The 25389-nt window shown below is 44.7% G+C and overlaps 1 protein-coding gene across 2 annotated transcripts in view; it reads left to right on the top strand.

Moving 5' to 3' along the window:
* Positions 1 to 25389, top strand: part of CHM (CHM Rab escort protein) — a 155648-nt gene that overhangs the window by 114657 nt on the left and 15602 nt on the right. Inside the window, exons 12-13 of one of the 2 annotated variants that reach the window (XM_056538237.1) lie at positions 7078 to 7174; positions 21572 to 21667. In XM_056538237.1, coding sequence (XP_056394212.1) covers positions 7078 to 7174; positions 21572 to 21667 — 193 coding nt within the window. The remainder of the gene's footprint in view (positions 1 to 7077; positions 7175 to 21571; positions 21668 to 25389) is intronic. The other variant, XM_056538238.1, reaches the window with a different exon arrangement.

The following is a 25389-nucleotide window of genomic DNA, read 5'->3' as shown; positions in this document are numbered from 1 at the left end:
TGTTATTACTCTCCAAAAATGCATCTAGACCCCTTTTAAATTATTTATTTAGTTAACCATGACCACCTCCTCAGTCAAAGAATTCCACAGTCTCACTGCTCTTACAGTAAAGAACCCCCGTCTGTGCTAGTGTAGAAACCTTCTTTCCTCTAGACTTAGAGGATGCCTCCGTTTTATACATACAGTCCTGGGTATAAATAGATCATGGGAGAGATCTCTGTATGGTCCCTGATATATTTATACATAGTTATTAGGTCGCCCCTAAGCCTTCTTTATTCTAAACTAAATAACCCTAATTCTGATAATCTTTCTGGGTACTGTAGTCCTTCCATTCCCCGTATTACTCTGGTTGCCCGTCTTTGAACCCTCTCCAGCTCCACTATATCTTTCTTGTACACTGGTGCCCAGTACTGTACACAGTATTCTATGTGTGGTCTGACCAGTACTGTACACAGTTTTCTATGTGTGGTCTGACCAGTACTGTACACAATATTCTATGTGTGGTCTGACCAGTACTGTACACAGTATTCTATGTGTGGTCTGAGCAGTACTGTACACAGTATTCTATGTGTGGTCTTACCAGTACTGTACACAGTATTCTATGTGTGGTCTGACCAGTACTGTACACAGTATTCTATGTGTGGTCTGACTAGTACTGTACACAGTATTCTATGTGTGGTCTTACCAGTACTGTACACAGTATTCTATGTGTGGTCTGACCAGTACTGTACACAGTATTCTATGTGTGGTCTGACCAGTACTGTACACAGTATTCTATGCATGGTCTGACCATTACTGTACACAGTATTCCATGTGTGGTCTGAACAGTACTGTACACAGTATTCTATGTGTGGTCTGACCAGTACTGTACACAGTATTCTATATGTGGTCTGACCAGTACTGTACACAGTATTCCATGTGTGGTCTGACCAGTACTGTACACAATATTCTATGTGTTGTCTGACCAGTACTGTACACAGTATTCTATGTGTGGTCTGACCAGTTCTGTACACAGTATTCTATGCATGGTCTGACCAGTACTGTACACAGTATTCCATGTGTGGTCTGACCAGTACTGTACACGGTATTCTATGTGTGGTCTGACCAGTACTGTACACGGTATTCTATGTGTGGTCTGACCAGTACTGTACACAGTATTCTATGTGTGGTCTGACCAGTACTGTACACGGTATTCTATGTGTGGTCTGACCAGTACTGTACACGGTATTCTATGTGTGGTCTGACCAGTACTGTACACAGTATTCTATGTGTGGTCTGACCAGTACTGTACACAGTATTCTATGTGTGGTCTGACCAGTACTGTACACGGTATTCTATGTGTGGTCTGACCAGTACTGTACACAGTATTCTATGTGTGATCTGACCAGTACTGTACACAGTATTCTATGTGTGGTCTGACCAGTATTGTACACAGTATTCTATGTGTGGTCTGACCAGTACTGTACACAGTATTCTATCTGTGGTCTGACCGGTACTGTACACAGTATTCTATGTGTGGTCTGACCAGTACTGTACACAGTATTCTATGTGTAGTCTGACCGGTACTGTACACAGTATTCTCTGTGTGGTCTGACCGGTACTGTACACAGTATTCTATGAGTGGTCTGACCAGTACTGTACACAGTATTCTATGTGTAGTCTGACCGGTACTGTGCACAGTATTCTATGTGTGGTCTGACCAGTACTGTACACAGTATTCTATGTGTGGTCTGACCAGTACTGTACACAGTATTCTATGTGTGGTCTGACCAGTACTGTACACAGTATTCTATGTGTGGTCTGACTAGTGATTTGTACAGTGGTACAATTATTTCCTTGTCATGGGCATCTATGCCCCTATTGATGCCCCCCATGATTTTATTTGCCTTGGCAGCAGCTGCCTGACACTGGTCACTACAGCTAAATTTACTGTTAACTAAGACTCCCAAGTCCTTTTCCACATCAGTTGCCCCAAGTGTTCTCCCATTTAATACACAACCCCAGCCCGGATTTTTCCTCCCCATGTGCATTACCTACATTTATCAGTGTTGAACCTTATCTGCCACTTCTCAGCCCATTAAACAACCAACGACCTCCAGACCAGTGGATAGTAGGGCGCTGAGGGACCCTCAGAGCCCTACTATCCACTGGTCTGGAGGTCGTTGGTTTTTTAATTGCTTTTATTGTGGAGTGGCAGCAGAGGGATCTGCTTCATGCTATCATCCAAGTTGTGCTGGCTTTTGCACAACTTACATTGGTAAGCGCTCTATCATTATTAGGGTATGTTCACACTACGGAGTTCCCCGTGGAATTCCGCAGTTGGAACTTAACATTAGTGTGAATGGGTCTCCGCGGGACCCGTTCACACTGCGGAATTTCAGCGGCGGACAATTCCGCCGCTGAAATTGTTCCGCACAAAGAAAGAACATGTTCATTCTTTGCGCGGAAGTCCGCGAGCACTGCATAGCCGTCAATGGTGACGGTGCAGTGCCGTGCGGTCCTTCCACCGCCGCCGGCTGCCAGTCTGAATCTCCGCTCGCTGAATTCAGCGAGCGGAGATTCCATTCACACTCTGTAGTGTGAACATACCCTTAGCGTTCCCACATATGTTCTTTATTGCACCATGGAGCGCTCTTTTTTGTAGTACTTCTCAGCCCAAACCTCCAACCTATCCAGATCCATTTGTAACAGTGCACTGTCCTTTATTGTGTTATCTACCATACACCGTGCACTGTCCTCTATTGTATTTACCGCTTTACAGAGTTTAGTATCATCTGCAAAGTTTGCTACTTTACTATTCAACCCCTCTAAAAGATCATTAATAAATATATTAAATAGAACAGGACCCAAGACTGACCCCTGTGGTCCCCACTAGTAACAGTCACCAACCGGAATAAGCACCATTAATAGCCACCCTCTGTTTCCTATCACTGAGCCAGTTAGAGCCATGCTGATATGGGGTCATACATTTATTTTTGTCAAGATACACTAAAATAGCATCCCTTAGAAAACCCTTAAAACAATTTACATACAACGGAGGAATAATATTGTGATCCTGTCAGTGCGCGCAGAAATCCACCGCCGCCTACTGCGCAGTTTACACCCGGTTATAAAGTGATTGTTTTCTATCATTAAACTCCATGTCACCAAAACCGGATGTGAAATGTTCTAAATCCATCAGATGTGAAATCTGTCCTCCTGGCAGCAATAAGAGAATATTCTGAGATAATAAAATGTATCTATCTTATATCATATATATGTGTGTATAATTCGTATACAGTGGGGCAAAAAAGTATTTAGTCAGCCACCAATTGTGTAAGTTCTCCCCTTTATAAAGATGAGAGGCTCCTGTAATTTTCATCATAGGTTATAACCTCAACTATGAGAGACAGAATGAGAAAAAAAATCCATAAAATCACATCTCAATACTTTGTTATATCCCCTTTGTTGGCAATGACAGAGGTCAAACGTTTTCTGTCTTCACAAGGTTTTCACACACTGTTGCTGGTATTTGCTGGCTGTCGGTGGGCAACACGGTCTTCCAACTCCCTCGAAAGGTTTTCTATGGAGTTGAGATCTGGAGACTGGCTAGGCCACTCCAGGACCTTGAAATGCTTCTTATGAAGTCACTCCTTCGTTGCCTGGACAGTGTGTTTGGGATCATTGTCATGCTGAAAGACCCAGCCACGTTTCATCTTCAATGCCCTTGCTGATGGAAGGAGGTTTTCACTCAAAATCTCACGATACATGGCCCCATTCATTCTTTCCTTTAGATCAGTCATCCTGGTCCGTTAGCAGAAAAATGCCCCAAAGCATGATGTTTCCACCCCCATGGGGGAATGGTGCTCTTTGAATGCAACTCAGCATTCTTTTACCTCCAAACACGACGAGTTTAGTTTTTACCAAAAGGTTCTACTTTGGTTTCATCTGACCATATGACATTCTCCCAATACTTTTCTGGATCATCCAAATGCTCTCCAGCAAACCTCAGACTGGCCCGGACATGTACTGGCTTAAGCAGGGGGACAAGTCTGGCACTGCATGATTTGAGTCCCTGGCGGCGTAGTGTGTTACTGATGCTAGCCTTTGTTACTTTGGTCCCAGCTCTCTGCAGGTCATTCACCGTTCATGTGATCATTTTGACACCACGGGGTGAGATCTTGCGTGGAGCCCCAGATCAAGGGAGATTATCAGTGGTCTTGTATGTCTTCCATTTTTTTATAATTGCTCCCACAGTTGATTTCTTCACACCAAGCTGCTTGCCTATTGCAGATTCAGTCTTCCCAGCCTGGTGCAGGTCTACAATTTTGTTTCTGGTGTCCTTCGACAGCTCTTTGGTCTTGGCCATAGTGGAGTTTGGAGTGTGACTTTTTGAGGTTGTGGACAGGTGACTTTTATACTGATAACAAGTTCAAACAGATGTCATTAAAGGGGTACTCCGGTAGAAAATGTTTTTTTCTTTTTGAAATCAACTGGTGCCAGAAAGTTAAACAGATTTGTAAATTACTTCTGCTGCTAAGGAAATTCTTTTCTTTTTGGAACACAGAGCTCTTTGCTGACATCTCTGTCCATTTTGAGAACTGTCCAGAGTAGGAGAAAATTCCCATAGCAAACATATGCTGCTCTGGACAGTTCCTAAAATGGACAGAGGTGTCAGCAGAGAGCACTGTGGTCGTGATGTCAGCAGAGAGCTCTGTGTTAAAAAAAAAAAGAATTTCCTCTGTAGTATTCAGCAGCTAATAAGTACTGGAAGGATTAAGATTTTTTTAATAGAAGTAATTTACAAATCTGTTTAACTTTCTGGCACCAGTTGATTTAAAAAAAAAAAAAAAAAAAAAAACCTTTTCCATCGGAGTACCCCCTTAATACAGGTAACGAGTGGAGGACAGATTTTTTTCTCATTCTGTCTCTCATAGTTGAGGTTATAACCTATGATGAAAATTACACAATTGGTGACAGACTAAATGCTTTTTTGCCCCACTGTATAATCAGATCTATCTATAGTGGGGGTAAAAGTAAATCCATAAAATGACATTGTCTGATTTTTAAAGAATTTATTTGCAAATTATGGTGGAAAATAAGTATTTGGTCACCTACAAACAAGCAAGATTTCTGGCGCTCACAGACCTGTAACTTCTTCTTTAAGAGTCTCCTCTGTCCTCCACTCGTTACCTGTATTAATGGCTCCTGTTTGAACTTATCAGTATAAAAGACACCTGTCCACAACCTCAAACAGTCACACTCCAAACTCCACTATGGCCAAGACCAAAGAGCTGTCGAAGGACACCAGAAACAAAATTGTAGACCTACACCAGGCTGGGATGACTGAATCTGCAATAGGCAAGCAGCTTGGTGTGAAGAAATCAACTGTGGGAGCAATTATTAGAAAATGGAAGACATACAAGACCACTGATAATCTCCCTCGATTTGGGGCTCCACCCAAGATATCACCCCTTAATGTCAAAATGATCACAAGAACGGTGAGCAAAAATCCCAGAACCACACAGGGGGATCTAGTGAATGACCTGCAGAGAGCTGGGACCAAAGTAACAAAGGCTACCATCAGTAACACAGTACAAAGCCAGGGACTCAAACCATGCAGTGCCAGACATGTCCCCCTGCTTAAGCCAGTACATATCCGGGCCCGTCTGAAGTTTGCTAGAGAACATTAGGATAATCCAGAAGAATATTGGGAGAATGTCATATGATCAGATGAGACCAAAGTAGGACTTTTTGGTAAAAACTCAATTCGCCGTGTTTGGAGGAGAAAGAATGCTGAGTTGCATCCAAAGAACGCCATACCTACTGTGAAGCATAGGGGTGGAAACATCATGCTTTGGGGCTATTTTTATGCTAATGGACCAGGACGACTGATCCGTGTAAAGGAAAGAATGAATGGAGCCATGTATAGGGAGAATTTGAGTGAAAACCTCCTTCCATCAACAAGGGCCTATCCAGCCTCCAGATCTCAACCCCATAGAAAACCTTTGGAGGGAGTTATAAGTCCGTGTTGCCAAGCGACAGCCCCAAAACATCACTGCTCTAGAGGAGATCTGCATGGAGGAATGGGCCAAAATACCAGCAACAGTGTGTGAGAACCTTGTGAAGACAGAAAACATGTGACCTCTGTCATTGCCAACAAAGGGGATATATCAAAGTATTGAGATGAACTTTTGTTATTGAACAAATACTTATTTTACACCATAATTTGCTAATAAATTCTTAAAAAATCAGACAATGTGATTTTATGGATTTTTTTCTCATTCTGTCTCATAGTTGAGGTTATAACCTATGATGAAAATAACAGGAGCCTCTCATCTTTATAAGTGGGAGAACTTGTTCAATTGGTGGCTGACTATATACTTTTTTGCCCCACTGTATCTCATATCTATCTATCTCATATCTATCTCATATCTATCTATCTCATATCTATCTATCTATCTATCTATCTATCTCATATCTATCTATCTCATATCTATCTCATATCTATCTATCTCATATCTATCTATCTATCTATCTCCTATGTATCTATCTCATATCTATCTATCTCATATCTGTCTATCTATCTCATATCTATCTCATATCTATCTATCTCATATCTATCTCATATCTATCTATCTCATATCTATCTATCTCATATCTATCTATCTATCTAATATCTATCTATCTATCTATCTATCTATCTCATATCTATCTATCTCATATCTATCTATCTATCTCATATCTACCTATCTATCTATCTCATATCTATCTATCTCATATCTATCTATCTCATATCTATCTATCTATCTAATATCTATCTATCTATCTATCTATCTATCTCATATCTATCTATCTCATATCTATCTATCTATCTCATATCTATCTATCTATCTATCTCATATCTATCTCATATCTATCTATCTATATCATATCTATCTATCTCATATCTATCTATCTCTATATATATATCCGTCTCATCTCATAGCATCTACCTATACATATTTGTTGTAGTGTTCTGTAGGCTCAGTCCTCAGCAGTGTATGTCTTGTGGTTATGTTGTGTTAGTCGGTGACTATGTGCCCTTCTCTCCTGTAGATCTCTGTGCTGACGGTTCCCCCGGATGATGATCATGAGACGACTGTGCACCTGACCGAGCTCTGCTCCGCCACCAACACCTGCATGAAACACACGTGTAAGTATTCCTGTCCATCCGAAAATACACAGGAAGACATCAGACTGGCCGGGTCACGTCCCTGCTGAAGTGCTCTGTGCTGCTGTTGGTTCTGTCTTTCCCGTGTTATGTCCGCACTGTAGCGACTTCCTCGGTGCGAGCTTCACATTGTCGCCGCCTCTCCTCATCGGCCCTGTGTGTTTTATGTCTGAGTGTTTCCATTGACCTCTGACCCGCCTCCAGCTTATTTAAGTCTTGTTTTCTCCCCGGCCGCCACAGTGTGCGAGCGAGCGCGCCGCTGTTTTCCCGGAGCGTATCTTTATTACTCTCCGTCTTCTACTTGTGCTCTTCTTTATTGTGCCGTCACGGAATCTTTATCCTTCCACTTTATGACAAATAAAACCCTCAAACCGGAGCTAAATGCGGCCATTGTTGCTCTCCGTGATAATTAAGATGGCACGGCACGCTCCCCCTCCCTTTATAGACGTGGCACGCTCCCCCTCCCTTATAGACGTGGCACGCTCCCCCTCCCTTTATAGACTTGGCACGCTCCCCCTCCCTTTATAGACGTGGCACGCTCCCCCTCCCTTTATAGACTTGGCACGCTCCCCCTCCCTTTATAGAAGTGGCACGCTCCCCCTCCCTTTATAGACGTGGCACGCTCCCCCTCCCTTTATAGACGTGGCACGCTCCCCCTCCCTTTATAGACGTGGCACGCTCCCCCTCCCTTTATAGACGTGGCACGCTCCCCCTCCCTTTATAGACGTAGCACGCTCCCCCTCCCTTTATAGACGTGGCACGCTCCCCCTCCCTTTATAGACGTGGCACGCTCCCCCTCCCTTTATAGACGTGGCACGCTCCCCCTCCCTTTATAGACGTGGCACGCTCCCCCTCCCTTTATAGACGTTGCGGTCGCGTTGCGCGCGATAAAGATTAGATGACGATTTTCTTTATTGCTCCGATTCGCTGTGAGGAAACGGCGCTTTCACGCACGCAGTAATGCGCTTTAACCGGATTGTTTAGAACATTGGACTCTTTGTAACCTTGTAAAAATCAGCTGATGGTTTGTTACAATTGCATCCTGCCTAGGCAGTCCTACAGTTTATGTGCTACAGAAAATATAGCAGTGTTTCCTCAACCAGCGTTCCTCCAGCTGTTGCAAAACTACAACTCCCAGCATGACTGGCCTGATTATTCTTTTGCCTGTTGCCCTGCACCTTGTAGTCCTCCTGGTTCTGACCTTGGCTTACCTGACCCCAATTATTTGTATTCATTGCAGTCTTCCTTGCTCTGTTCCCTGGCCCTTATCATGTATAGCAGTGTTCCCCATCCAGTGTGCCTCCAGCTGTTGCACAACTACAACTCCCAGCATGCCTGGACAGCCAACGGCTGTCCAGGCATGCTGGGAGTTGTAGTTTTGCAACAGCTGGAGGCACACTGGCTGGAAAGCACTGGAATAGAGCCTGGAAATGTTACAGATCTAGTCTACTTACAGCTGATGGTTTGTTACTGTTGCATCCAGCCTAGACAATACTACATGTTTATGTGCCATGGTGAACAGAGTCTAAAAAGGTGCAAATCTAGGTCTATTTAAAGCTGATAGTTTGTTACAATTGCATCCAGTCTAGACGCTGCTACATGTTTATGTGCTACTGGGAAAAGCCTGGAAATGGTACAGGTATAGCCTACATACAGCTGATGGTTTGTTGCAGTTGCATCCAGTCTGGACAATCCTACTTATTTATGTCCCACCGTGAACAGAACGTAGAAAGGTACAGATCGAGTCCTATTTAAAGCTGATGGTTTGTTACAATTGCATCCAGTTTAGACACTCCTCCTTCTTTATGTGCTACAGTAAATAGAGCCTGGGATCTGGTACAGATCTATCTAGTCTACTTACAGCTGATGGTTTGTTACAATTGCATCCTGCCTAGACTATCCTACTTATTTAAGTGCTGCAGTTAACAGGTACAGACCTAGTCCTGTTTGCAGCTGATGGTTTGTTACAATTGCATCCAGCCTAGACACACCTACGTGTTTATGTGCTACAGTGAATAGAGCCTAGGAACAGTACAGATCTATTTAGTCTACTTACAGCTGATGGTTTGTTACAATGGCCCCCAGTCTAGGCAATCCTAATGGTTTATGCGCTACAGTGAAAAGATCTAGTCTATGTACAGCTGATGGTTTGTTACATTTGCATCCAGTCTAAGCAATCCTCCGCGAACTAAAGAGGCCACTCGGGTAGGTAGGTGATCATTTTATGTCCCTATGGCGAAGCTGCTGCCAGCTAGTAATGTTTTATGACATGGCAGCCATTCGGATCGCTGGCCTTAAAGGGGTATTCTACCGCCTCAGCGTTCGGAACATTTTGTTCCGAAAGCTTGAAGCGGGTGGCGTGGGGTCGTGACGTCACACCACGATCCCTCAATGTAAGTCTATGGGAGCCGCCCCGCCCCCTCCCATAGACTTGCATTGACGGGTGTGGCGTAACATCACAACCCCCACGGCCCGCACCCAACATTCTAAATGAACGCCAGATGCTGCACCGAGATTTCGGGGGTCCCAACTGCGGGACCCCCGCAATCAGACATCTTATCCCCTATCCTTTGAATAGGGAATAAGATGTCTAGGGCGGAGTACCCCTTTGGGTGTAATACAATACAATCTCAAGACTTCCAGAACAATATGGGGGTCCTTATTCAGGCTCATAGAAGGCGTTCTGACCAGGAACCCCCCTCTATGATGTCCTTATACCAGTGCTTCCCAATCAGGGTGCCTCCAGCTGTTGCAAAGCTACAACTCCCAGCATGCCTGGACAGCCGAAGGCTGTCCAGGCATGCTGGGAGTTGTAGTTTTGCAACAGCTGGAGGCACCCTGGTTGGGAAGCACTGCCTTATACACTGATACATTGCAACAAACAAAAAAGCACAGGAAAAATGTTCGCGCTCCATGTTCTTCATTTCTTCACCCCATTGACCTCCAATTTTTCCCCCCATTGCTGCAATCATCATTCCTCAGGAGCGCCTCCTGTCAGCCCCCCCCCCATCCTCCGCACCCCCGCAGGTGCATCTATAACACAGGATTAAAAAAATGGATTGTGGAAATGTTTTCTCCCCCCCCCCCCCCCAATTCCAGCAGAAATCCCCATCCCATCAATCACCCCCCCCCCCCCCCCCACACCGCGACTTCACTTCATTAAGAGTAAATGAGATCGGAGTGAGCGATCTCCCCCTTCAAACAATTGCTTAAGATAAATATACAAATCTTCTCTCATCTTTGATCACCCGCCGAGGAATGACAGCCCCATCATCGCCATCGCCAGCTGACCGGAACCAAAGTTGTCGTTCGCCCCTTAAAAAGGAATAATGTAAAAAAAAATTAAAAATTCCCCCGGTGCTAATGATGGAGTCGTGTAGAAAAAAGCTCATCGCTCTTCCTCCCCCGGAGAATTACCTGAAGACAAATGCTGGCAGGCGCTGTAAGTAATGCCCCTCCACCTGAGTAAATCAAACATAATCAGAGGACGCGCTGATGAGGTTTTATGAGTCCGTCAGACCCGGAATGACATGGAGGAAAGAAAAATAAAAAAAAAGGAATATTGAAATTAAACGCCGGCGGATTTGATGATTTTATAACCGACTGGAGCAAAAATCTATAAAACCTATTTTAAATCAATTAGTCTTCGCCTTAATGTTTCCCCTTCTTAGCGGCGCGTTCCTCATCTGCTAAGTAGTCTGATTAAAATATAGAAAAGGTTCAGCCCTGGGTGGGGGGGATGGGTAATGCTGGGGTGAAATTTAAAGGTAAAGCTGGGTGGCTAGCAATGTGGCTACCCAGCTTTTCCAAGCTCATGAATGGTTCATCTACACGGACTCCATGCTTGGCGTGGACAAGGTCCAAGCAAGACATCGGATCAGAAACGTTTACTAAAAAGATGAGACAGACCTGTAATTTTCATCATAGGTTATAACCTCAATTATGAGAGACAGAATGAGAAAAAAAATCCATAAAATCACATTGTCTGATTTTTTAAGAATTTATTAGCAAAATATGGTGGAAAATAAGTATTTGGTCAATAACAAAAGTTCATCTCAATACTTTGTTGTATACCCTTTGTTGGCAATGACAGAGGTCACATGTTTTCTGTCTTCACAAGGTTTTCACACACTGTTGCTGGTATTTTGGCCCATTCCTCCATGCAGATCTCCTCTAGAGCAGTGATGTTTTGGGGCTGTCGCTGAGCAACTCGGACTTTCAACTCCCTCCAAAGGTTTTCTATGGGGTTGAGATCTGGAGACTGGCTAGGCCACTCCAGGACCTTGAAATGCTTCTTATGAAGCCACTCCTTCGTTGCCCGGGTGGTGTGTTTGGGATCATTGTCATGCTGAAAGACCCAGCCATGTTTTATCTCCAACGCCCTTGCTGATGGAAGGAGGTTTTCACTCAATATCTCATGATACATGGCCCCATTCATTCTTTCCTTTACACAGATCAGTCATCCTGGTGCCTTTGCAGAAAAACAGCCCCAAAGCATGATGTTTCCACCCCCATGCTTCACAGTAGGTATGGTGTTCTTTGGATGCAACTCAGCATTCTTTCTCCTCCAAACACGAGTTGAGTTTTTACCAAAAAGTTCTACTTTGGTTTCATCTGACCATATGACATTCTCCCAATACTCTTCTGGATCATCCGAACGCTCTCTAGCAAACTTCATGCGGGCCCGGACATGTACTGGCTTAAGCAGGGGGACATGTCTGGTACTGCATGGTGCATGGTTTGAGTCCCTGGCGACGTAGTGTGTTACTGATGGTAGCCTATGTTACTTTGGTCCCAGCTCTCTGCAGGTCATTCACTAGGTCCCCCCGTGTGGTTCTGGGATTTTTGCTCACCGTTCTTGTGATCATTTGACACCACAAGGTGAGATCTTGCGTGGAGCCCCAGATCAAGGGAGATTATCAGTGATCTTGTATGTCTTCAATTTTCTAATAATTGCTTCCACAGTTGATTTCTTTACACCAAGCTGCTTGCCTATTGCAGATTCAGTCTTCCCAGCCTAGTTCAGGTCTACAATTTTGTTTCTGGTGTCCTTCGACAGCTCTTTGGTCTTGGCCATAGTGGAGTTTGGAGTGTGACTGTTTGAGGTTGTGCACAGGTGTCTTTTATACTGATAACAAGTTCAAACAGGAGCCATTAATACAGGTAACGAGGGGAGGACAGAGGAGACTCTTAAAGAAGTAATAATTTGCAAATAAATTCTTTAACAATCAGACAATGTGATTTTATGGATTTTTTTTGTCTCATTCTGTCTCTCATAGTTGAGGTTGTAACCTATGATGAAAATTACAGGCCTCTTTCATCTTTTTAAGTGGGAGAGCTTGCACAATTGGTGGCTGAATAAATACTTTTCCCCCCGACTATATATGTATATATATATTTATATATATATATATATATATATATAAATGCTTTTGTGTATATATATATATATATATATATATATATATATATACACATAAATAAATTGTCTATCTATATATTCACTGCTCAAAAAAATAAAGTGAACACTAAGATAACATTGTAGATCTGAATGAATGAACTAATTGTATGAAATACTTTCGTCTTTACATAGTTGAATGCGCTGACAACAAAATCACACAAAAATGATCAATGGAAATCAAATGTATCAACCCATGGAGGTCTGGATATGGAGTCACACTCAAAATCACAGTGGAAAACCCCACTACAGGCTGATCCAACTTTATGTAATGTCCTTAATACAAGTCACAATGAGGCTCAGTAGTGTGTGTGGCCTCCACGTGCCCGTATGACCTCCCTACAACGCCTGGGCATGCTCCTGATGAGGTGGAGGATGGTCTCCTGAGGGATGTCCTCCCAGACCTGGACTAAAGCATCCGCCAACTCCTGGACAGTCTGTGGTGGATGGAGCGAGACGTCCCAGATGTGCTCAATCGGATTCAGGGGAACGGGCGGCCAGTCCATAGCATCAATGCCTTCCTCTTGTAGGAACTGCTGACACACTCCAGCCACATGAGGTCTAGCATTGTCTTGTATTAGGAGGAACCCAGGGCCAACCGCACCAGCATATGGTCTCACGAGGGGTCTGAGGATCTCATCTCGGTACCTAATGGCAGTCAGGCTACCTCTGGCAAGCACATGGAGGGCTGTGCAGCCCCCCCCCCAAAGAAATGCCACCCCACACCATTACTGACCCACTGCCAAACCGGTCATGCGGGAGGATGTTGCAGGCAGCAGAACATTCTCCAAGGCGTCTCCAGACTCTGTCATGTCTGTCACATGTGCTCAGTGTGAACCTGCTTTCATCTGTGAAGAGCACAGGGCGCCAGTGGTGAATTTGCCAATCTTGGTGTTCTCTGGCAAATGCCAAACGTCCTGCACGGTGTTGGGCTGTAAGCACAACCCCCACCTGTGGATGTCGGGCCCTCATATCACCCTCATGGAGTCTGTTTCTGGCCATTTGAGTGGACACATGCACATTTGTGGCCTGCTGGAGGTCATTTTGCAGGGCTCTGGCAGTGCTTCTCCTGCTCCTCCTTGCACAAAGGTGGAGGTAGCGGTCCTGCTGTTGGGTTGTGCCCTCCTACGGCCTCCTCCACGTCTCCTGCTGTACTGGCCTGTCTCCTGGTAGCGCCTCCATGCTCTGGACACTACGCTGACAGACACAGCAAACCTTCTTGCCACAGCTCGCATTGATGTGCCATCCTGGATGAGCTGCACTACCTGAGCCACTTGTGTGGGTTGTAGACTCCGTCTCATGCTACCACTAGAGTGAAAGCACCGCCAGCATTCAATAGTGACCAAAACATCCAGGAAGCATAGGAACTGAGAAGTGGTCTGTGGTCACCACCTGCAAAACCACTCCTCCTTTATTGCGGGTGTTTTCCTAATTGCCTATAATTTCCACCTGTGTGTTGTTTAAGTGTTCACTTTATTTTTTTGAGCAGGTTGTGTGTGTATGTGTATGTATGTATATATATATTATTATTTTAGTTTTTTTTGTTTTATATTTACAATTTATATATACATATTTATATATATATATATATATATATATATATTTTATATATATATATATATATATATATATATATTTATCATTTTATATATTTAAATATATATATATATATACTAGATGAGTACCCGGCGTTGCCCGGTTTTTCCTTCCTAATCCCTGTTGGGGAGGAAAATAAACAAAGGAGGAAGCTTTTGACTTCATATCCCGTCCTCATATATTCTTGTCATCTCCCGACCCCATATCCCAACCTCCTATCCTGACCTCCTATCCCGACCTCCTATCCCGACCTCCTATCCTGACCTCCTATCCCGACCTCCTATCCCGACCTCCTATCCCGACCTCCTGTCCTGACCTCCTATACCGTCCTCCTATCCCGACCTTCTATCCCGACCTTCTATCCCAACCTCCTATCCTGATCTCCTATCCTGATCTCCTATCCCGACCTCCTATCCCGTCCTCCTATCCCATCCTCCTATCCAGTCCTCCTATCCCAACCTCCTATCCCGTCCTCCAATCTCGTCCTCCGATCTCGTCCTCCAATCTCGAGCTCTTATCCTGACCTCCTATCCCGACCTCCTTTCCCATCCTCCTTTCCCGTCCTCATATCTCGACCTCCTATCCCGACCTCCTATCCCGTCCTCCAATCTCGAGCTCCTATCTCGACCTCCTATCCCGTCCTCCTTTCCTGTCCTCCTATCTCGACCTCCTATCTTGACCTCCTATCCCGTCTCCTATCCCGACCTCCTATCCCGACCTCCTTTCCTGTCCTCCTTTCCCTTCCTCCTATCCCGACCTCCTATCTCGACCTCCTATCCAGACCTCCAATCCCGAACTCCAATCCCTACCTCCTATCCCGTCCTCCTATCCAGTCCATCTATCCCAACCTCCTATCTCGACCTCCTATCCCGTCCTCCTATCCCGTCCTCCTATCCCGTCCTCCTATCCCGTTTTCCTATCGCGACCTCCTATCGCGACCTCCTATCGCTACCTCCTATCCCGACCTCCTATCCCGACCTCCTATCCCGACCTCCTATCCCGTCCTCCTATCCCGTCATCCTATCCCGACATCCTATCTCGACCTCCTATCCAGACCTCCTATCCCGAACTCCAATCCCTACCTCCTATCCCGTCCTCCTATCCAGTCCATCTATCCCAACCTCCTATCTCGACCTCCTATCCCAACCTCCTATCCCGTCCTCCTATCCCGTCCTCCTATCCCAACCTCCTATCTCGACCTCCTATCCAGACCTCCAATCCCGAACTCCAATCCCTACCTCCTATCCCTACCTCCTATCCCGTCCTCCTATCCAGTCCATCTATCCCAACCTCCTATCTCGACCTCCTATCTCGACCTCCTATCCCGTCCTCCTATCCCGTCCTCCTATTGCGACCTCCTATTGCGACCTCCTATTGCGACCTCCTATCGCGACCTCCTATCGCGACCTCCTATCCCGACCTCCTATCCTGACCTCCTATCCCGACCTCCTATCCCGACCTCCTATCCCGACCTCCTATCCCGTCCTCCTATCCCGACCTCCTATCTCGACCTCCAATCCCGAACTCCAATCCCTACCTCCTATCCCTACCTCCTATCCCGTCCTCCTATCCAGTCCATCTATCCCGTCCATCTATCCCAACCTCCTATCTCGACCTCCTATCCCGTCCTCCTATCCCGTCCTCCTATCCCGTCCTCCTATCGCGACCTCCTATCGCGACCTCCTATCGCGACCTCCTATCCCGACCTCCTATCCCGACCTCCTATCCCGACCTCCTATCCCGACCTCCTATCCCGTCCTCCTATCCCGACCTCCTATCCCGACCTCCTATCCCGACCTCCTATCCCGACCTCCTATCCCGTCCTCCTATCCCGTCCTCCTATCCCGACCTCCTATCCCGACCTCCTATCCCGACCTCCTATCCCGTCCTCCTATCCTGAAGTTATGTGAGAACATATATTTCCCATTGATTTGCATGGTACTTTAAACAAAAGCCCGACCCTCACAAATGGGGGTAGTTAAGGGTAAAATTAACTATCCTATATTTTAAGTGGACATAAAAGTAACATGCAGGGCGGCCATCAGAAATTTCGGGGCCCCTCACACAGCTCAAGGCCGGGCCCCCCCCCCCCCCCAGCTGGAAGGGGGGCATGCCGTACCCAGCATGGAGCACTGGCTGACACGCCCCTCCTTGTACCCCATAGAGATACATGGATGGGTGTGCCGGCCGCGGCTTCCTGCGGGGTACAGACGTGCAGTAGATCGGGGGGGGGGGGGGGGGGTCCCAGCACTTGGACCCCCCTGCGATCTATAACTTATCCCCTAACAGTTATTTTTCACCAGCCTACTCCTTTAACAGAGGGGCCTACCCAAACTATATGGAAGCAACTATTAACAGATGGGCCTACCCAAACTATATAGGGGGCTCCATATAGTTTGGGTAGGCCCCTCTGTTAATAGTTACCCCCATAGGTCTAGCTAGAAACCACAGGGCCCGATGCAATAAATTACCTCGGGGCTCCCTACCCCTCCCCCCTGCCTGTGTCAAAGGGCGGGCCAATGGGTGGAATCAAGGGGGCAACATAATTCGCTTTTGCCTAGGGTGGCGAAAAAACCTTGCACCAGCAATGTTGAGTGTATTCACCAGGGAGATTTATTTTTATTTTTTTTTAAACAACTTTTTCTTTGGATTTTCACGATACAATATATAGAACATGTAAGCCAGGACATTCCCCTGACATGGAAACACGTTAAACAAAATATACAAAACCCCATAGAGTCTAGGACACCAGCCAAAGGCCCGTAGCAGTGCCTATAGCAGTGGTCTCCAACCTGCGGACCACCAGATGTTGCAAAACTACAATTCCCAGCATGCCCGGACAGCCAACGGCTGTCCGGGCATGCTGGGAGTTGTAGTTTTGCACCATCTGGAGGTCCGCAGGTTGAAGACCACTGTCCTATAGGAATAATAGAATAGAAATAACCCTCCCCTCTCCCCAATCAAAAACCCCCAACCCAAGATATCAGAGACCCCTGAGGGCCACCCTCTGCAGCAAAACCTAGCCAGTATGACTGAGTAGTAGAAAATAGTAAAAAATAAAATGTCTACAGAAGAGACATCTGCGGTAAAAGAAAGGAAAAAACGCAGCTAAAGACCCCGTCAAGTACCATGTAGTTTTTATTTTATTATAACCGGTAAGGCTGCTTTTACATGGCCGTCTGGACCCGTCCTGTTCTTCTCCCATCAAAAATAAAAAATAAATATAACGGACAATAACTGATGCAAACGGATGTTATCCGTTTGTATCCATTTGGATCCTTTATTGTTCAGTTAATAAACCAAAAAAACTTTTTATTTTTGTTCTGAGCATGCTCAGAAGTAAAAACAGATCAAAAAAACTGATTGAAAAAACGGATGACATTAAATGGGCACTGTCAGATACTAAAACTTTTGATATGTTGTAAAGCATGTATAACCAATAGGTTTTTGCAATTGCTTTCATTAGAAAATTTTCAGTATTTCATATAGAAAAATCCAGTCAAACAACTGCCCCCCTGCCTGCTGGGACACATACTAGTCCTGCTGTGTCCATGAGTCATCCCCTATGTCATGGACACACTTCCTTGATTGACAGCTGTGAGCGCAGGGCTCAGAGCTGGAGGAAAAATCCTCCCACTGTCATCTTGTGTCCCGCTACTGTCAGTGAGGACAAGCTGGGAGTTGTAGTTTTGCTAATGCTAGGGGAGATGTGAGCAGACAGCATACTGAGGGAGGGGGCGGAGACCTGCACAGTGAGGCCACGCCCCCTCCCTTTGAGAGGAATTCAGACTAGTGAGCTAAATTAAAAGTGTAGTAAAAAAAAAAAAAAAAGGTGCTAGACACATAAAAATTAGATGTACATGGTCAGGATTAGGTACTGAGTGATATATTAAAGGGGAACTCCCGTGAAAACCTTTTTTTTATTTTTATTTTTTTAAATCAACTGGTGCCAGAAAGTTAAACAGATTTGTAAATCACTTCTATTAAAAAATCTTAATCCTTCCAGTACTTTTTAGGGGCTGTATACTAAAGAGAAATAAAAAAAAAAGAAATGTATTTCCTCTGATGTCATGACCACAGTGCTCTCTGCTGGCCTCTGCTGTCCATTTTAGGAACTGTCCAGAGAAGGAGAAAATCCCCATAGCAAACATATGCTGCTCTGGACAGTTCCTAAAATGGACAGCAGAGGCCAGCAGAGAGCACTGTGGTCATGACATCAGAGGAAATGCATTTCTTTTTTGGATTTCTCTTTAGTATACAGCCCCTAAAAAGTACTGGAAGGATTAAGATCCTTTAATAGAAGTGATTTACAAATCTGTTTAACTTTCTGGCACCAGTTAATAAAAAAAAAAAAAAAAAAGTTTTCCACGGGAGTACCCCTTTAAAAAAAAAAAAAAAAATTTTTTTGTTGGATCTGACAGGTACGCTTTAAAGGCTCATCTGTTTTCCACAGACTTTAATGATAAATTTATCTGTTTGTATCCGTTTTTTCTTCCGTTTCTTTGACGGAAGAAAAAAATACAGCATGTGCCGGAATTGAGCGCTGGCGGGTACAAGCGGATGTATACGGATTGTAAAAAAAAATCCCATTGACATGAATGGGATTTTTTGAAAACCGTTTTTTAATCCGTTTACATCCTGCAAGAACGGAACTGAAACGGGGGATAAAAAAAACTGGGGACAGACGACCGTGTGAACGCACTCTTATTCAGCTTTACAGATCCTGAATGGCAAAACTGTCCATGGATAATTGGCCGTAAGTATGTGAAATATGACCAATATGGCCGCCCTCTTTTCCCAAAACCCTGATTATACATCTGCCTTTTAGATCACTGCATAACTATAAGCCCTTCTGTCATTTGGGAAAGTTGGGTGAGAACTTTTGTGGTGTATTTTACGGTTCTTTGTCTCCAAATGTCATCCACAAAGCTTCCGGACGTAGCGCATTTCTATCTAATAAATTCCTTCACCTCGTTCGTTAAAGATGGAGGATTTGGGGAAGTCTTTTATGTCATTGTTACATTGTTGCTTTGGGCTAAAAAGGTAAAAAAAAATCATAAAGTGCAGTAAATAATTAGAGCTGATTTCATTAAGATGGAATTAATGTGTTTCCCTCCATCTCGGCGCTCTCGTCCTCCGGTCGCGCGGCCCGGCTCCGTGTGTCAGTGGGCGAGATAATTGTGGGGTTGCAGACTACATAGGCCCCACTGTTTTTGCGCTATGATCGGATTACCGCACCAAACCAGATGAGACTAATTATTATTAAACATGAAAAGGAGATTGTACCTTCCTACGACTTTGATCTCCGGTGATAAAGGAAAAAAATCCAGTTCATTAAAAGTTTATGGAAGTTGTATACCAAAGTCTTTGGAGACTTAACGTGTCCTTTGATTGCCAATGGGCATCAGACAGTCCCTTTGTAGAACCAAATGATGTTTGTATTTGTCGGCCGTCGCGTCTATTAATTATGCCGCTTTGTGCGCCATTCCTTTCAGTATTGTTGCCTTACTTCACTTAATGAGGAAACACATCAGGTATTATGGGAAAACAACACCCAAAACTAGAACTTCATTCAGTCTCATTGATTTTATTTTTTGAGGGGGGGGGGGGGAGAGTTTATCTACTTTTGAGGCTCTGAATTCTTTTGTGGAACTACAAGGCACAGCATACTCATCTTCAGGTCACTTAGTGTAAGCCAGTGTTTCCCAACCAAGGTGCCTCCAGCTGTTGCAAAACTACAAATCCCAGCATGGCCGGCCTGACAATTCTTTCCCTTGTCTTCCTGGTTCTGACCTCGCTTGTTTGTTTGTATCTCTTGCTGTCTTCCTGGTCCTTATCTTGTATAGCAGTGTTTCCCATCCAGGGTGCCTCCAGCTGTTGCAAAATTACAACTCCCAGCATGGCTGGCCTGACAATTATTTTACTTCTCTTCCTGGTCCTGACCTTGGCTTGCCCGACCTCACTTGTTTGTTTGTATCTCTTGCTGTCTTCCTGGTCCTTATCTTGTATAGCAGTGTTTCCCATCCAGTGTGCCTCCAGCTGTTGATAAATTACAACTCCCAGCATGGCTGGCCTGACAATTCTTTCACTTCTCTTCCTGGTTCTGACCTTGGCTTGCCTGACCTCGCTTGTTTGTTTGTATCTCTTGCTGTCTTCCTGGCCCTTATCTTGTATATCAGGGTTTTCTATCCAGTGTGTCTCCAGCTGTTGCAAAACTACAAATCCCAGCATGGCTGGCCCGACAATTATTTTACTTCTCTTCCTGGTCCTGACCTTGGCTTGCCTGACCTCGCTTGTTTGTTTGTATCTCTTACTGTCTTCCTGGTCCTTATCTTGTATAGCAGTGATTCCCATCCAGTGTGCCTCCAGCTGTTGCTAAATTACAACTCCCAGCATGGCTGGCCTGACAATTCTTTCACTTGTCTTCCTGGTTCTGACCTTGGCTTGCCTGACCTCGCTTGTTTGTTTGTATCTTTTGCTGTATTCCTGGTACTTATTATGTATAGCAGTGTTGTTTCCCCATCCAGTGTGCCTCCAGCTGTTGCAAAATTACAACTCCCAGCATGGCTGGCCTGACAATATTTTCACTTGTCTTCCTGGTCCTGACCTTGGCTTGCCTGACCTCGCTTGTTTGTTTGTATCTCTTACTGTCTTCCTGGTCCTTATCTTGTATAGCAGTGATTCCCATCCAGTGTGCCTCCAGCTGTTGCTAAATTACAACTCCCAGCATGGCTGGCCTGACAATTCTTTCACTTGTCTTCCTGGTTCTGACCTTGGCTTGCCTGACCTCGCTTGTTTGTTTGTATCTTTTGCTGTATTCCTGGTACTTATTATGTATAGCAGTGTTGTTTCCCCATCCAGTGTGCCTCCAGCTGTTGCAAAATTACAACTCCCAGCATGGCTGGCCTGACAATATTTTCACTTGTCTTCCTGGTTCTGACCTTGGCTTGCCTGAACTTGCTTGTTTGTTTGTATCTCTTACTGTCTTCCTGGTCCTTATCATGTATAGCAGTGTTTCCCATCCAGTGCGCCTCAAAGCTGTTGCAAAACTACAACTCCCAGCATGCCCGGACAGCCGAAGGCTGTCCGGGCATGCTGGGAGTTGTAGTTTTGCAACAGCTGGAGGTACCCTAATTGGGAACCACTGGTGTAAGCTGTGAGTATATGACAAAGGAAACCAATGCCCAATGGAATGCACAGCGTCTCTTGTAACACCGTTAGCACCGTATAGCAGAGCGCAGATTGTAAATGCACGCTCCGCTGTGATAAATGACGCTGTACATTGTGCGGTTTATTTTATGACCTGATTAAATGTCTGATTCCAGATCTCGTCCATCTCACGTGTACATCCGCAAAGACGACAGCACGAGAAGACTTGGAGCCCGTAGTGAAGAAGCTGTTCACACTGGACTCGGAGGAAGGTGAGGAGCAGAGCTGTATATCTGGTCACCGGTCATACCCGCCACGTCTGCGCTGTACCCATTATGTACCATATACTGAAACCACACCCACTGGTCATTGGCCACACCCACCAGACCTCTGCTGTACCCATGAAACCACACCCACTGATCATTGGCTACACGCCCCAGACTTCGTCTGTAACCAGTATGTACCATATACTGAAACCACACCCACTGATCATTGGCCACACCCACCAGACCTCTGCTGTACCCATGAAACCAAACCCACTAATCATTGGCTACACCCCCAGACTTCTTCTGTAACCATTATGTACCATATACTGAAACCACACCCACTGATCATTGGCCACACCCACCAGACCTCTGCTGTACCCATGAAATCACACCCACTGATCATTGGCTACACCCCCCAGACTTCTTCTGTACCCATTATGTACCATATACTGAAACCACACCCACTGATAATTGGCCACACCCATGAATCATTTTCTGTACCCCTTATTTGTCTACCATATATGGAAACCACACCCATTAATCATTGGCAACACCCACTAATCCTATGTTGTACCCAATAATCTACCATTTGTCAAAACCACACCCACTGATTATAGACTACACCCACCTATGCTGTACCCAATAATTACTATCTACAGGGGGCCTCACCTACTAATCTTATTCTGCACCTATTAATCACCATATATGGGAACCACACCCACTGATCATTGGCCACATCCACCAGACCTCTGCTATACCCATGAAACCACACCCACTGATCATTGGCTACACCCCCCAGACTTCTTCCTTACCAATTATGTACCATATACTGAAACCACACCCACTGATCATTGGCCACACCCACCTGACCTCTTCTGTACCCATTATGTATCATATACTGAAACCAAACCCACAAATCATTGGCCACACCCACCAGACCTCTGCTGTACCCATTATGTACCATATACTAAAACCACTCCTACTGATCATTGGCCACACCCACCAGACTTTTTCTGTACCCATTTTGTACCATATACTGAAAGCATGCCCACTAATCATTGGCCACACCCACCAGACTTTTTCTGTACCCATTGTGTACCATATACTGAAACCATGCCCACTAATCATTGGCCACACCCACCAGACCTCTTTTGTACCCATTATGCATCTTATACTGCTGTACTAATTATTTATGCACCATATATTGGTGACCACACCCACTAATATTCAACACCCATTAATTATCATATACTAAAACCACAACCACTTTTTAGAGGTCACAGCCATCAGTGATTTGTGTCCCCCTTATTTGTTTACCATATATGGCAACCACACCTAGTGATCTTATTCTGCACATAATAATTATCATATACTGAAACCACACCCACTGTTCAGTTGCCATACCAACTGATCATTGACCACACCCATCTTTCATATGTGGCACCTTCTAATTACCATTTATGGAATCCACACCTACCATTCATATTCTGCACCCATTAATTATTATATATTTAAACCACACCCACTGTTCATTGACCACACCCACCTATCATAGGTGTCACCTAATTACCATATATAGAAACCACACCTACTAATTACATTCTGCACCCAATTATTATCATAAACTGAAACCACATCCACTGATCAGTGACCACACCCACCTATCATAGGTGTCACCTAATTACCATATATAGAAACCACACCTACTAATTACATTCTGCACCCAATTATTATCATATACTGAAACCACACCCACTGATCAGTGGCCACACCCATCAGTTATTTTCTGAACTCCTTATTTGTCAAACATATATGGAAACCACACCCACTAATCATTGACAACACCCACTAAGCCTATGTTGTACCCATTAATTATCTACCATACACTAAAACCACACCCACTAATCATTGGCCACACCCATTAGTCATTTTCTGTACCCCTTATTTTTCTACCATATATGGAAACCACACCCATTAATCATTGGCAACATCCACTAATCCTATGTTGTACCCAATAATCTACCATTTTCTAAAACCACACCCACTGATTATAGACTACACCCACCTATGCCTCACCTTCTAATCTTATTCTGCACCTATTAATCACCATATATGGGAACCACACCCACTGATCATTGGCCACACCCACCTATCCTATGCTGCACCTACTAATTACCATATATGAGAACCACACCCACTTATCAATGACCACACCCACCTGTCCTATGCCCCACCTACTAATTACCATATATGAGAACCACATCCACTTATCAATGCCCACACCCACCTGTCCTATGCTCCACCTACGAATTACCATATATGAGAACCACATCCACTTATCAATGACCACACCCACCTGTCCTATGCTCCACCTACTAATTACCATATATGAGAACCACATCCACTTATCAATGACCACACCCACCTGTCCTATGCTCCACCTACTAATTACCATAGATGATAACCATATTCATTTATCAATGACCACACCCACCTGTCCTATGCTCCACCTACTAATTACCATATATGAGAACCACATCCACTTATCAATGACCACACCCACCTGCCCTATGCTCCTCCTACTAATTACCATATATTATAACCATATTCACTTATCAATGACCACACCCACCTGTCCTATGCTCCACCTACTAATTACCATATGAGAACCACATCCACTTATCAATGACCACACCCACCTGTCCTATGCTCCACCTACTAATTACCATATATTATAACCATATTCACTTATCAATGCCCACACCCACCTGTCCTATGCTCCACCTACTAATTACCATATATGAGAACCATATTCACTTATCAGTGACCACACCCACCTGTCCTATGCTCCACCTACTAATTACCATATATGAGAACCATATTCACTTATCAGTGACCACACCCACCTGTCTTATGCTCTACCCAATAATTACCATACACTGGGGGCCTCATTCAGTAATCCTATCCTACATATATTGAAACCACGCCCACTGATCATTGACCACACCCATCTATCCTATGCTGCACATTCTAATTACCATATATGGAAACCACACCCATTAACCACTGGCCACACCCACAAATCCTTTATTTTTCAGTGAGGATCAGATTCAAGTATCTTCTGTATAACAATTATTGTTACATTCTGTCACATTTTTTTTTTTTTCATGGTGTCAGGAGCGGCCGGTCGGCCATGATGTATCGGCCTCTCTCCTTCCTCGTATGGTGATAAGTGTCCCCCGGAGCCCCCGCGTCTCACCGCATTTTTTATTTTTTTTTTATTCATGTGACGGAGCAGTGGTCGTATTTTAATTAAAATGTCAGAACAAATACTGCGGCACTTGTGGAGAATGAATCAGCAGATAGAGGGAGCAGCGGCCCATGGCGGGTCAGTCAGACAAAGTCACCTGCGCCGGAGAACCACATTCATTTCATCCTCCTTCGGAGTCGCAGGAACTTTCTGGCGTTACCGACTCGCTAAGGAGACCATTCATTCACAGGCTGCTGCATTTAATTAGCATATTAAACGATTCCCCTAACCTTACAAAATACGTGGTAGAAGCCGCCATACTGACATCCCGCAAAAGGTATTCTGACTTTTTGGCCACGCTGATTTAATTTTTTTCTCTCCCTATAATAAGATTTTTACTGGAATTTTACAAGAATATTTCCCTAAACATGTCGTCATCTTAAATGGGCGCTGCTTATCTCCACTTATTCTCCTGATT

This window comes from Hyla sarda, chromosome 9 (genome assembly GCF_029499605.1).
Source record: "Hyla sarda isolate aHylSar1 chromosome 9, aHylSar1.hap1, whole genome shotgun sequence".
NCBI lineage: Eukaryota > Metazoa > Chordata > Amphibia > Anura > Hylidae > Hyla > Hyla sarda.
This window is presented reverse-complemented; position numbering and strand designations above follow the sequence as displayed.